The sequence below is a fragment of the Dermochelys coriacea genome, chromosome 21, assembly GCF_009764565.3.
Source record: "Dermochelys coriacea isolate rDerCor1 chromosome 21, rDerCor1.pri.v4, whole genome shotgun sequence".
NCBI lineage: Eukaryota > Metazoa > Chordata > Testudines > Dermochelyidae > Dermochelys > Dermochelys coriacea.
In genome coordinates, this window is record NC_050088.1 from 5714112 (window position 1) to 5728954 (window position 14843).

A 14843-nucleotide genomic window follows, 5' to 3' on the forward strand; every position below is an offset into this window, starting at 1 on the left:
GTATCTAGAGTGGGACAGGCTGGGCTGAAGTGTGCCCAGCAGATTAATTAAATCTTCGATTCAGGACATGTTGACTGCACACAGCTGCAGGCAGACAATGTGCTATGTGGCTGAAAACACAAAAAACTGTTGCCATATAGAGGTGTTTTACAGACTGCAGTTCTGGAAATGTTCCACATTTAACTTTTCAAAATGGTCCCGAAGGAGAGACAAGCAGAAGGGGCGAGGAAGGGGGAATTATCCTAATTTGATGCTATATCTGCCCAATTCTGAGGGATTTCACATAGCCAAATAAAGACATGCTTTGGCCCAGCATCACTCTCACGGCTTGGTATTTAGAGCAATCACGCTGTAGCAGGCTTCGTTTCATAACCCTGGCATCTCATAATTAAAAGAAGAGCTTCTCTGGAGCCTAAATGTTTTTGGTTCTGGAACACCAATAAAGTCTCTGCTTCACCTAGTGACCAACAATGACCAAGAGAGGGGCCTGGCCCTGGAGACTAACAAACAAAGCCACAGAAGTTCCAGTTTGACGGAGGAGACAGAATCTCATTGTTAAGTTGCTTTTCTCAGACTATACAGAACTGGGAGGGTGAATGAGTAGAGTAGATAAATGGATCAAATCCTAAAGTCTTAGGAAAACTCCCAGTGGCTTCAGTGGGTGATTTGATTGAGTACAGACAGACGGGGGGCCTCCAAAAGACCAGTAGCAAAAATAAGACAGTCAAGTTAAACCAACTCCTCAAATATCTGCCTTGCCTTGCCTTGCCTGGGTGGAGTGTGTACAGTAGTTCCCACCTGCTAGGGCGATACTGCTGCTGTCCCAGCATTCTGCAAATCGATGCCTGTACTGATGTCAAGGCTGAATAATGACTGCACCTGTTTCCCTCTATCATCTCCAAGGATGCTTGGGGAAAGCATTCCACCCACACCAACCGGCCTGTGCCTATCAAACAGCTTGTGTGTCATCTGGATCCAGGATGAATTTAGTTTCAATGATTCACATTTACATCAGAGATGGGAGGGGACAAAAACCCATTAGGTTCATGCTACCACATAACTGCCAGTGCAGGATTGTTCCTTACAGTCTGTTCTCTGTTCCTTTCTTCCATCTCTCGCTCTCTCCACCCACCCACACTTCTGAGGCAATGGGAAGCTCCTCAGGTGATCAGGTTCTTGCAAGTACCAATGACCCATTTTTTCTCCTGCTGATAATAGCTCATCTTAATTAATTAGTCTCGCAATTTGTACGGCAAATTCCACCTTCTCTGTGTGTGGGTGTATGTGTGTATATAGCTCTATATATCTCTTCTTACTATATGTTCCATTCAATGCATCCAATGAAGTGGGCTGCAGATCACGAAAGCTTATGCTCTAATAAATTTTGTTAGTCTCTAAGATGCCACAAGTACTCCTGGTTTTTTTTTGCGGATACAGACTAACACGGCTACTACTCTGAAACCTAATTACCCATTGGAAATCTTTCATTTTTTGGCCATATTAGGCCTCTAAGTTTATTCCTAGCTAGTTTTTGCCACTATTCGGTGACTTGTTCCTTCAGAACTCCAGGAGCCGGCTCCAGCCTTAGAGGGTCTAAGAATTCTCTGCAGTACATGTATAATTCCCATTAATCACACCTTCAAAATAAGAAAGCCAAAAGCAACAGTACACTTTGAATAGCCTCTACCATCCTAATATGATCAAGAGCCTTAAACTATTTCTCCCCCAGGAAAAGAACAACTAGCTGCTTGATGACTTGCATCTACTGTACTATTGTAAAGCCAGAAAATATCATACAATATGGTTTGCTTGGGCCGCTATGCTGTTTTAAACAAGAAACATTTCCTTCCCACAGTACAAGAAACCTGTAATACCAGATCACTTGACATGAACTTTTTTTTTTTTTTTTTTTTTTTTTTTTTTTTTTTTAACTTTCACCGTGTTTCACTGTTAAGAAGAGAGCAATGGAGGGGAGAAACCAGTGCAGTTAACATCCATTAGAATGGAGCCCAGATATCACAGTGATGAGCACATATTATGGCAGGATAAAGCACTGAATGAAAGAGCAAGCTTATTTAAAAAGTAGCATTTCAATATCCTGCCACAGAAGAAAGAATTAAATAGGAACTGAATGCACACAGGGATATTATATATATATGTATATATATATATATATATAAAATTATACAAAGATATTTAGGTTTTCTACACAAATGGATAATCAAATGACATTTTCTTAAAAAAAGTCTGTTAGCTGTCAGCTCCCAACACAGATTACTCATGGGGGATGTCCCATGTTAAAATTCAAGGGAGTATTTCTAAAGTTTCAGATGAGTTAAATGATATCCTAAAAACCACCGGATAATAAAGGCACTGTCGCACAAACCAATTCACTCAACTGGATGATGCCTGTAAACAAAATAAACGCTTTCAGATTAACTCAGAGCTGCCTTTTTTTGGGGGGGGGGGCCCACAGAGAAAGACGAGACCAAAAGCACCTGCTGAGGATTATAACTTGGCCGTTTCAGACATGCAAATATGGCAGCACCCTACAGTGGAATTTCACTACTGATTATCTAACATCATTTGTTCTTAAGTGAAAAAGAAGAACTGCTACAGTGACATGGTGCTTTCCTCCCTCAGGCCGACAGCACGCCCAAGATCAAACTTTTTGCTGCAGTGGAGGAAAATGGTGACCCAGTGCATGCTTCCTACCTAACATGTGATCTGTGAACATTTTAGGGTTCTTTTTCCTGTGTAAAACCTCTACTTCTGTAATAGCTTTTTCCACTGTTCTCTTTTTTACACCCTGGGCTGGTTGGTGATTACAGATTCTCTGAGGGTTGATTTTAAATATGTACATCAATATAAGCAATTCTATGCCCTGTCAGCGTTACTAGCCGATAATAGTTTTGAAGTCAGGATAAAATGGTAAACACAATCAAACATTCTCTTTTTAAACATACACCAGGGATTAACTTTGTCCATTTAAGTAATTCCAATGAGGTCAACAGAATTAGACCCAAGATGAATTTAGCCCATTCACTATAGAAAACCTGCTGTCACCGTAACATGCCTTTCAGAATCAAAATGATCTGCAAGGTTACATGTAACACCACAGGCATTCTCAGCCTGAGGGATCTGATGCCTTGGGGGGCAAAGGGTTTCAGACATCTTGGATGACTGGGAAGGGGATCTTTTGGAGAGTGTAGGGTGGGGGTGCATATCCTGCCATGGAAAAGGGAGTGGCAGAATAGATAAAGGTGAGAACCATTGCAACAGAGCAAAGAGCTCCCATCTACTTTACCAGAGAGTGAGAGATGCAAGTAAATGCCCCCCTCATTCTGAGAGCAGACTGTGACTCTGACTATGATCTCACTCTCAACCTGGCACCTGCAGACACACATGCATGCACAGACACTTTTTTTTTTTTTTTGCACCTTGCTAGGGAGAATGCTCCACCCAACATCCAACATGGCCCCTTAGAGAGTTTTAAAGCTATTACCTTGGCAGGGGTTTTGCTCTGTGCCCTCCTGAAGAAGGTGGTCTTGGCTGTGAAAAAACAATCCTCGAGCTCTTCATCCAGACTACAGTACCCGCTGCTCATGCTGCGCTCCAAAGGTCATCTACCAACAGTGGATTTGAGACCCTCAGAACATTTGGGGCTCACCAAGGAGCTGGAGGGGCAGGTAACCATCTGATTCCTGTTCACTGCAGCAGCAGTGAGATTTCCCAATCCACTTCCTGTACATTCAGCAGCAGACACGATTTCACATCCTCGGCTTCACTTGTCCTTATCTGCAATAGCTTCTTCTGCTTGTTATCCAGCATTTAACTCAGTGATTTCTCTGTTAAAACAGCCTTGCTGGGTTACCCTTCCCTTTCCTCACCCAACCAACTCCCTTAGCAAGGGCTGTTGGAGAATACTGAGGGATGAGACCTGAGTGAGCTTCTTCTCTTCACTCTCAGACTCACTCACCATCTGTGGTTTAATCTCCTGCCTGCAAGCCTAGTGGAGCTGGCTGTAAGAACACATCACCTCCCTCCCCCCATCCCCCTTTCCTGCCTGCTTTCAGTTCACACACAGAGGAGCCCAGCCACTTCCTCTTGCAAGCTTTCGCACCCAGTTTTTGCACTGGGCTCAATTTCTCAGTGTCTCCAGGGTAGAACCTCAGTGGGTGTAAATCCACGTTGTCTGTGGAGCAGTGCTGATTTACACCACCAGCTGAGGATCTGGGCTTCTCTCTCAGGTGTCCTGCAATACCTTTCATAAAGGTGGGGATTGTGATCAGAGTAATCCTGCAGCCATTTAAAAGTATATGGCTATAGAAAGCCGGTTTATGGCGCTCTGTAAGGTAGATATCCTTGTGTGGCTTAACTCATTTACAGCCGTCCTGGAATTAAAGCTGTAAGAACAAGCTGAGCTGAGTTTTAGCTTTGCTCAGCTGCTATTTAAATATTTTCCACCAAGAGAATCCAAAGAGAGGCAATACCAGAAGCTCAGTACACCATTAAGCACAATGAGACCCCAGCCCTTCGTTTATGTGCTACCACAGGTTGAGTAACAGACACCACGGTGGTGGGTGCATGACAGACAGATTGCCTACTGACATTTTAATGCACGAATCAGTATGTGCCTCTACGTTCTGCAGATAATTTTAGAACAGCTAGGATGACTTCCGCTGACCAAAAAAAAAAAAAAATATGAGGCCGTTTTTATTATAACCTTAGAAAGCACCACTCAGCTTGCCAGGTTAGACCTTTCAGTGTGTCAGTTACTGTCACATTACAGGCAATAGATTCCCAAATCTGTTAAAATGATTCTTTAGCATTGATAAAGCCTTGTAGCAACAGCATCACTCCCCCTCTACCCACCTTTCAATCCCCCTACCTTTGTGCAATTCACAGAACCACAGAAATTAGAGATGGAATAAACCTATGGAACAGACTCTATCCCCCCACTCCTTCTTTCACCTGCCCACTGCAGGGTTGCTGGTGTCAGGGTCATGTCTTGTACTTTGAATTCTAGTTTTAAAACATCTCCCCCACCTTTCTCAGAGGTGAAGAATATGAATATTTAGATGGAGACTTGCACAGGTAAGTTTTATATCCATAAACTTCCACCAGACTAAGGCTTGATCCCCTGAGGGGCTGATCGTTGGAGTCAATGGGAGTTGAGCGTGCTCAGCATTTCGTCGTATTGGGCCCTTAAGTATTCTGCAACATTGGGTAGCAGGTTACATTTTGACCCATCTGGAAAATAGAAAAGCCTGAACGACAAGCTTTGCAGGGCTAGTGAAAAACCAGTGAAAAAGTCAGTTTGAGATTAAGAAGCTTCTTAATAGTAAAATACTAGCGGTCAATGTAGGACTCCAGTTTTCAGAAGAGGAAACTTTCCCCATGTTTTACAATTTTTCAGAGCTTAATTTATATTTATAAAACAGGAGAGGGGTGGGTGGGAAGTAGGGAAAAATCTCTTCCTTTTTTTGTATCTGCTCTCTAGCTATAAATATTTAAATTCTTCCCAGTCTGGGAATTTATTTTTCTTCTCTTCCTCTATATAACTTCTGTGGTTTGCACTATTTCATCCTCGACAGGGGCCCAATCCAACTTCCACTGAAGTTTATTGCAGTTGGATTAGACCCTAACTAATGTAGGTGAGCTGTACGTGCATCTGACACCAATGTGCTCATTTTAATGTCAGGTAATTTTTTATTTCTCTCTCTCTCTCTCTCACACACACAGAATATCCAGCCATCTCCTTTTCAGGATGTAATTCTGACTGCCACAGTGTTACTGGAATTTAGCAACAAAAAAGGGGCGCTGGAAATTGGGACTCCTAGTTTTTAATTCCAATTTCCTTACTGATTTGTTGTGTGACCATGTGCAAGCCATTTCATCTCTCAGCATCAGGAAAATGGCATAATACTGTCTGCGTCACTAAGCTATAAGGCTTCATTGTGGATTAACAGGCTTTGAGATCCTCAGATGAGCATAAGTGCAGCAATTATTCGAACATTAAAATACATTCAGTTCCAGCAAAGTGCAAAGAATTCACTGTGTAATAAACTTCCTCCCCCTGTGATAATTTACAGAAGGTGTTTTATGATCTTACGTTATTTATATGGCACCTGTTGCCATGGCACCTGAGCGATTCATATTCAATTTCAAATCAACAAATATGAGTCACTCTCCAAGTGGGCAACTCAGTGAGATTACAGAGAACCAAAAAGCCAAGGGTAAGCAGGTTAGCTTTGCAATATGCCCAAAGACCACTGGACACTGGCAGGGACCACCAGAAGGAGCAAGTTCTACACGTTTGGATTACTCGTTGAGAATGCCCCAACACCTGGCCCTGGAAAGTTTGATTCTAGCAACTGACAGCAAGAGCCTCCCACTGTGACGGGACGGAGCAGGCTCTATGTCTAAATGCACAAGCTGGGAATGCTTTCCAGATGACAGCTCTCCGTGTTCATATGAATGGTAGCTCTGCGTAAGGAGGTCTCTGAGCTGCCAAGTGCAGATGAAACATGCGTTATGGGCACGGAGTTGTTGTGTGGTTCTGACACAAAGCAACATTATAAATCGCTTGGGGGCAGCAAAGACAACATATCAGATATTCAGCTACACTCCTCTCTGCTCATGCAGAGCGCATGTCTACTGGAGAGAATTCTGCTCAGCCAGCTTCTAGGAGAAAATGCCCTCCTTGAGGCATTTTCCTTAAGAGGCCAGGAATAAGAACACTTGGCGTGCCAAGGTTTGTTTATTTCTCCACTGGAGGAGAAATTGCAGGGTAAAGCACATAAATGAAGCAATGTGCTTTAGAACATTATCAAATTAAGAGCTACATGCTACCCTCTGAGGGATGAAATGGACCACTGTGCAGAGACAGCCATCACCACAAGGCCTGGGCACCACTTAAGCCCTATTTTGAGGTCAGAAGTGGGGCTTAAATGGTGCATACACCTTGTTGTGGCCTCAACACAAGGGTGAATTACTCCCTCCGTGTGGAAAATGATTCCTGAGGCCACTGCAAATCATGTGAAGATGGGGCCAAAGTTTGGGCTTCAGAGGGGAGAATAAAAACCAGAATTAGTTAACTATTGCGTCCAATGAAGTGAGCTGTAGCTCACAAAAGCTTATGCTCAAATAAATTTGTTAGTCTCTAAGGTGCCACAAGTACTCCTGTTTTTTTTGTGAATACAGACTAACATGGCTGCTACTCTGAAACCAGTTAACTATTCAAGTATTTACAATGCAACTTGTAACAATATAGCAGCTGTTTTTTCACCACGTGGAATATTTCTGATTGGGGATAGCTGAGTGAGCTACATTGACTTTATGGGGTAGGTTTAAAAACAGGCTCTTAAATTGTATATACAAAGATAGGTACAGAAAGGATCAGGTGCATACATGAGCCTAAATACATGCCACTGCATGCACAAAACGAGCAGCCACACTGCTAGCAGTGCTTAGGTCAGCACTTTTTTGAAAACTCAGCCATATACATTTGGTGGCAAGAATGCCATGGAAGTCTAGAGCAGCAGGAGCTGCTCAACCATTTTAGCCAGAAAGACACGAACACTGGACCAGATCCTCAGCTGGGGTAAATGGCTGTAGCTCCACAGAAGTCAAGAACTAGGCAAATGTACACCAGCCGACGTGGCTCATGGTTTTCTTCCCAGATGTCCGTCACCAAAGTTTTGGAGATCAATCCCTCTCTGTAAACCATGTCCTCCCAAATTCTTTCATTGCCGAGCTGAAGTGTCTGCATCACAAAATAGCCCATTTTCCCCCCAGTTTGGCATAACTATAAGCATCTCCTCAGGAACTCCTTCCATACTTGAACTGCCATAGAGGGGGGAAAAGCAACTCCCAGCTATGGAGAGATCCAAAACCCAAGTCAAGGTTAATGAGATGGTGGTGAAGATACGGCGAACACGGTCTTTGCCGGAAGAAATCTGCATTGTCCACCAATAGTGAGCACTGAAAGACAGGTGAATAAGAAAGAGAAGGGAAGCCAACCGCACATGCATTTAATATTAAATATCTGGATTACAGAAGCACCCAGAGGCTATTCAGGATCAGGACTCCCTTTTATTGGGAACTCTGGGTAAGGGACACATCTTTCTATATTTTACTAAGAACTTACAATCTAAAACCTCAATTTTGCAAACGCTTACACACATACATGAATAGTTCCATTGGAAAAATCAATGGAGTTTTCCCATTAACTTCAATGGAGCTTTCACCCAGGAATCTACTCATGGGCATAAAAGTTAACACATGCTTAAGTACTTTGTTGGCTCAGGGCCCAAAATATTAATCATTGTTAACATGCAATATTAAGTATTAACTGTGTGTTAAGTAAGTGGCTATCCCTTTGATTTCACTAGCTCAGTTACATTTAAAATCGCCCTGTTTATTGCTTGCCAACTCTGAATCAGTTTTAAGATTCTTGAGTTTGCAGCATGTGCAAACACATTAAATAGCTCATGAACAAGTTCCATCTCTCTCCCTGGTGCTCTGATATGGTTTCTTCATCATCCTTCCTCCTTCACGATCTTCCACTTTCTTCCAGAAGCCAACACTACATGACCAACAGAAACACACGACTGGAATCTGGTTCAGCTCTACAGGTCAATATTAAGCAGCAAATATGAGCTTGCAATTCAGATACAGCTCTTATCCTTTCCCATCTTTTGTTGACAGTGGATTATTTTATAAACTTTGCTTTTCCCCATTAATTAGGTAATATACTGGAGATTCATAGATACAGATGCATTCCTGAAAATGAAAGTAAGATCTATGTTTATTGCCAAGGTTTCCTCCTCCCCCAAAGCATCTGAATCAAATAACTAATCCATTTTACTATTGTTTTGTTTCTGACACGACGTGGGGCATGGAGAGAACATGAGCTAACATACTGGCCAACAAGTCCTGATGGAATATGGTATGAACAACAGATCTGCTATCTCCAGCAGCTGATTGATGTCAAAGAACATGTCCCTCCTTCCTGCTAGATTCTCCTCTCTCGGGGAATCTATGGCTTCAGGTGCAGAATAGATTAGATATTTTCATGGGAACAGTTAAGAAAAAGAAAGGCACAGTTTGCTGGAGCAAACTTTTTAATGAGCAGGTAGAAGATATGAATCCTAATCCCTGAGTGATGATTTTAAGCGGTTTGATAGATTTCCGTGTGTGTGTGTGGGGGGGGGGGGGGGGGAGTTCTGCTTCCTTGTCACTGAAAGCTCCTCCCTTTGGGCTGAACTGAGGGAAGGCACCAAAGAAGTGTCAGAATGATGAATTGCTGTGATTCGCAGACTCTGTGTTTGTTATTAGAGCTATCAATAATGCACTGGCTGTTTTGTCACTCTGAAGATGAAACAAGCCTTTTAATACACATTCTGACTCAGTGGAAACCCTGATACGTTTGAAATAGACACAGTATACATAGAGCGTACTCTCTGCTATTAAAATCATTCAAGGCTCAGTGGAGAATCTAGTTAGATGCTTATTTTAATGCATAATTTAAAAAGAAAAAGGAAGGAAGAAGAAAGCAAAAATACTTGCTCCCGGTAGGTGATATCTAAATTTAGACCCCCTCCATTTGCTTTTGAGTCCCGAACGATTTCCACGCTCGAAGACAGCAGAATGAGGGATGCAGCGCAAATGCAATGCCGTTTGCGTGGAAAGTCTCACTTATTTTGTTTGAAATCAAGGTGCAGAGAAGTTAAAGGATAAGCGCACAGAGTGAAGTTCACCCCTGCACAGAGGACTTAACTGTTGCTTAAACCTTGGTGCTAGTTCTCCTCACAGGGGAGCAGCACACCTCAAGAGAGTCCACGGCAAAGCCGGGATTAGAACCTACATCTCTGGACTCTCAGGACCGTGTCCCAGAAGCTCCTGTACTTCAGCACTAGGGAGCCTATCCATTTGACTCCGCGCCCATTGGTTTGCTTTAGCTGATTTTAAAAATCACTGAAAAAATTAATAGAGTTTATGACAGAAGAGTTACAATTTTACAGCCAGTTAATGGGGGGGCGGATGGAGGGGTGGAAGGAGACATCACCACCACCACCACAAGAAGTTTTCAAACATGATTTATTCTAATGTTCTCAAAACATACCCAGCTCATAATTTCCCATGGCTGCCTTCTCTGCTGTACAGTGACAACACAGTTCCATAGTTTCCTTCTGAATAATTAACACAGTAAATACTTCAGAGAGCCCCAAACCAGGACCCTGCTACGCAGCAAAATCCAGATCAGCAGAAAAACTGGATGGCCAGCCAGTTCCTAATGTTTGCTCCTTGCACAGTAAGCACAAATATAATGTCCTTTTAATGAGCACGTTCCCCATTTACAGTTTTGCATGAGTACATGCAAAGGAGCTGAGCCGGCGGGCCGGGTGCCTCGGTCGTCTAGAAGGAATGACAAATCACTTCTTAGCTACATTCGGTGGTTGACAGTGGGTGTGGAGATGTCAGACTGCCCTGGCTGGATTTTTAAATCCCTGGACATAGAAGATGAACTTGCTATTTGAGTTAATGGGCTTGCGGTTGTTGTAAATAGCTGGCAGAGCTGCAGCTAATCATTATGGGTTTATCAATCACCCCCTTCACACAAAGACAGCTCCCCCTACACAGATGAATCCACTAAATCAGGGGTGGGCAAACTTTTTGCCCAAGGGCCACATTGGGATTGTGCAACTGTATGGAGGGCCGGGTAGGGAAGGCTGTGCTTCCACAAACAGCCTGGCCTCCGTCCCCTATCCACCCCCTCCCACTTCCTGCCCCCCCTCAGGACCCCTGACCCATCCAACCCCCCCTGCTCCTTGACCCCTGGCCGTCCCCTCCCAGGACCCCCTGCCCCTAACCGCCCCCCCGGGGACCCCATCCCCTACCCAACTGCTCCCGCTCCCTACCCCCTTACCATACCAGAGCCAGCCACGCCACCGCACTGCCCGACATGAGCAGTGGGCCAGAGCGCTGCCCCCGGGTGGGGTGGTTGCGGGGAAGGGGTGACAGCAGGGGAAAGACCAGGGGCAAGCCTCCCTGGCCAGGAGCTCAGCGGCCAGGCAGGACAGTCCCGCGGGCCGGATGTGGCCCACAGGCCATAGTTTTCCCACCTCTGCTCTAAACAAAGGTCTTGAAGGAGCCCAATCTGTTCTACTGAGAGGAACATAAATTCATGTTTGGAATCACAGAATCAGGGAAGTGCAGGACTGGGAAGGACCTTGGGAGATCATCTAGTTCAGCTTCCTGCACTCAAGGCAGGATTATGTAATAACTAGACCATTCCTGACAGGTGTTTGTCTAACCTGTTTTAAAAACCTCCAATAATGGAGATTCCACAGCCTCCCTAGGCAATTTATTCCAGTGCTTAACCACCCTGACAGGAAGTTTTTAAGCCCATTGCTTCTTGTCCTATCCTCAGAGGTTAAAGAGAACAATTTTTCAACCTCCTCCTTGTAACAATTTTCTATGCACTTAAACTGCACAGTCGTCTCTTCTCCAGACTAAACAAGTCCAATTTTTTGGAAGGGTTAAGGATATCGTAAAAAAAAAAAAAAATTACACAGCAGGTAGAGATGCCAATGAACCTATACCTCCAGTCAGTACAGGACTGTTAGTGTGCAGTATATCCAGCAAGGCTTTATCTAGTCCTGTTTTAAACACTACAAGCAATAAATATTCTGGCACTTCCCTTGGAAAACTATTCTCCAGTAGAATACTCTCCACCAACAGGAAGTTTTCTCTGATATGCCACCTTAACTTTAATCTACCTCTAAACACACACACACACACACACACACACACACACACACACACAACACACAGTTCAAAAAAACCCTTTACTCCAAGCAGAGGTTTGACCCCACCCCAAAAGAGAGAAATACCAGAGACTCCATGAAGTCCACTAGGGATTTCACTATTGCTATTGATTTTACACAGAAGGCACCCAGATACTACCCAGATGGGCAGCAGTATAAAACTCTAAGATAGGTACATTTTCTTGTTCTTAAATTTCACTCTGGTAATGGCAGTCATACCCCTTAAACCACCCCAACAAATTACCGGCCCCCCTTGGAGCTTGAACCCTGCGGGATTACCTGCAGCTGCTCATCATGTTTGCTCTCGAAGAGTCATCGTTTGGCCAAATGAAACATAGTCAGATATTTTAACCTTTCATCATAAATCACTTTCTCCTGCTGCTTCACTATTTCTATTGCTCTTCTCTGATTCCCTCTCAATTCATACACTTCCTTGTACTCACAGGTGCTAGATCTAGGGGGCAAGGAGGGCAATGAAGCTTGAAGTCATTTCCATCATATACAGGTTTTACAGTTTGGTTCAATGGCTCTCCGCACCCCCACTATACAAACTGCTGTTTTTAGTGGACAGTACAAGCAGGGGTGCTGGAACAATCGCCAATCAACCGGTATTTCTTGGAGATAAAGTAAGTGGACAGTGAAGCAAATGAAAACTGGAAGACAGACCAGTTTTTGCCTAAAACATTGGAAAATTGTTCAAGAACAGGTGGAAAATAAGAGCCAAGGCACACAACCAAGGTTTGCATGATATGAAGAGAGTGGCTGCATACACATTCATTACTACAAATGAATTAAACCCTTATTACTCCTGAAATTTCTATTAAGTTCAGAGTGAATGTGTATCATCTTGCTTGCATGCAGGCAGGCCTGGCAGAATGTGATTTGATTTTTTTTATATATATAATTTCAAAGGATATCAATGCTTATTTTAAGCATTTTTTCTATTTTTTAATCTCTAAATTTTCACAGTTGCACAGAAGTATGGATTTTTAAGCTTTTTTATTTTTATTGATTTAAATTTTCACAGTTGCAGGAAATTGTGTGTGTGTGTGTGGGAGGGAGACAATTATTTACCGTAGATGTTGACGTTAAAAAAGTTAAAGCTTTATAGTGCTGAAAAACTGTCAACATCAGGGTCAAAAATATACAAAGTAAATATCCTCAAATGAAACTAAAATTCTCAAACAGCATTTTTCTTACTTTATCTATCTGTAAATTTCAGTTACTGTCGACAAATATCTTTTAGTTGGTTTGTGTGTCTGGTGAAAACAACATTTACTGATAAAAACCCTAATTCTTCCAAGCCTACTTGTATGGTACAGTCCCTCCCCATACCTTTCATCTTCTTTGCCCGTTTTAAGATGGCACAGGTGCCCATGGGATACATGGCTTGTGGCTAGAGCGGTGCACCAAATTCTAGAAGTCTATTATGTGTTATACACTCCTTTCCCTCACTCTGTGTCTGTCTTGGCTATTTAGACTGTAAGCTCTTCAGGGAGGGATGGTACTTCTCTGAAGACAGAACCTAGTACAGCACCTACCACAGCACCTACCACACTGAAGCCCCATTTCTGGTCAGTCATTAGGCACTAAACATGATCAATATGATTAATAAATAATGATAAGTGTAAGGAGAATACAGGTATTTGCTAACTTAAATGAGAGCCAGAGGAAAAAGGAGATTTCAACCCTTTATCATTTAAATGACACAAATATTCCATAAATCGCTCATTTTAAATGAATTCCCCCTCATATCCCTACAAAACTAAAAAAGTCCCAGCTACAGAAGGGGATAAAACGGTTCAAAACATCACAGCTCCATAGTTAGCAATGTTTCACCACAAGCAATTTTAAGAAGCCAGCATTTGAAATCCCTCCATTTTTTTTTTTTTTTGTGAATGGATTCACCGTTGATCGACCTACAGTCCTTTTCGCAGAATGATAAATCATGGTGCCAGCATTTACAACCCGCCTGCCAAGTTTTATCCTTTTGGGTTTTAAACAGCTCCGTTAAAAGAGTCTGTCTGTGTAACCAGGTGCTTGTGCCACGCCTATCACTGCAGCAGCTAGGTGCAGGACCCAACCAAAGCATACACCCCATTAGTGTTAGCGTTTGCATAAAGAGTTTACTTTCACAGGATGAAATTTGCCCACTCGAGTAGGGTCTGCAGAAGCCTCCCCAACCCCATTTCTGCACCATGCGGTGGGGGAGCTGCAGAGTGGGTGCTTGTGGCAATTGTGCATCAGGTCCATAAAGGTCATCATGGAGAAGGAATTTGGGGACAGGGAAGGGATTTAGGGACAGCAAGTCAATCAGCCAGCAACAACAGGTCCAGTGGCCCACAAATCAGTGCATAGTAATAATACTTGAGAGGGACTAGAAGTCAGGAGGTTCTATTCTTGGCTCTGCAACTGACTCACTGTCTTCCCCTGGGCAAGTTACTCATTCATTGATTTAAGGTCAGTAGGGACCATTGTGATCAACCAGTCTGACCTCCTCATGCTTCAGGGCTTCAACCCGTCACCCATAGGGGGTAAGGAAGGGTTCCTCCTCCCTGCCAACGTATTCTGGGGTTTTGTGTCACCTTCCTCTGAAGCATCAGAGATGGCCATGGCTGAAAATGGAACATTGGACGGGGTGGGCCAGGGCTCTGAGGTGGCACCAAGCATTCTCTATTAAGTGCCTGGCTGGCTGGCTCTTGCTCACATGCTCAGGGTCTAACCAATCGCCATGTGTGGGGCTGGGAAGCAGTTCTTCTCCAGGTCAGATAGGCAGTGACCTTGGGGTTTTTTACCTTCCTGTGGAGTGTGGGGGGTCACTTGCCAGGATTATCTGTGTGGGTGTGTTTTTATCTGTGTGTTTAACTACGTGAGCGTGTTCTTCACCTTCCTCTGCAGTGTGGGGGTCACTTATCTGGGTTTCTCTCACTTCCTCAATTCCCAGACGTTGCAGAGGCCTCAGGCATTGGTGCATTTCAGTCCCTCCTGCACTCTGCCTGTGGCACAAGT

General features: G+C 43.6%; 1 protein-coding gene across 2 annotated transcripts in view; it reads right to left on the reverse strand.

Annotated features, from left to right (window-relative positions):
- RASSF5 (Ras association domain family member 5) overlaps positions 1–14843 on the reverse strand; it is a 100389-nt gene that overhangs the window by 45794 nt on the left and 39752 nt on the right. The window contains exon 1 of one of the 2 annotated variants that reach the window (XM_038379541.2): positions 3506–4064. The exons of the other annotated variant lie outside the window; for it this stretch is intronic. Coding sequence (XP_038235469.1) covers positions 3506–3607 — 102 coding nt within the window. The 5' untranslated portion in view covers positions 3608–4064. Of the gene's footprint in view, positions 1–3505; positions 4065–14843 lie in introns of those variants that run through there. 2 annotated transcript variants of the gene reach the window in all.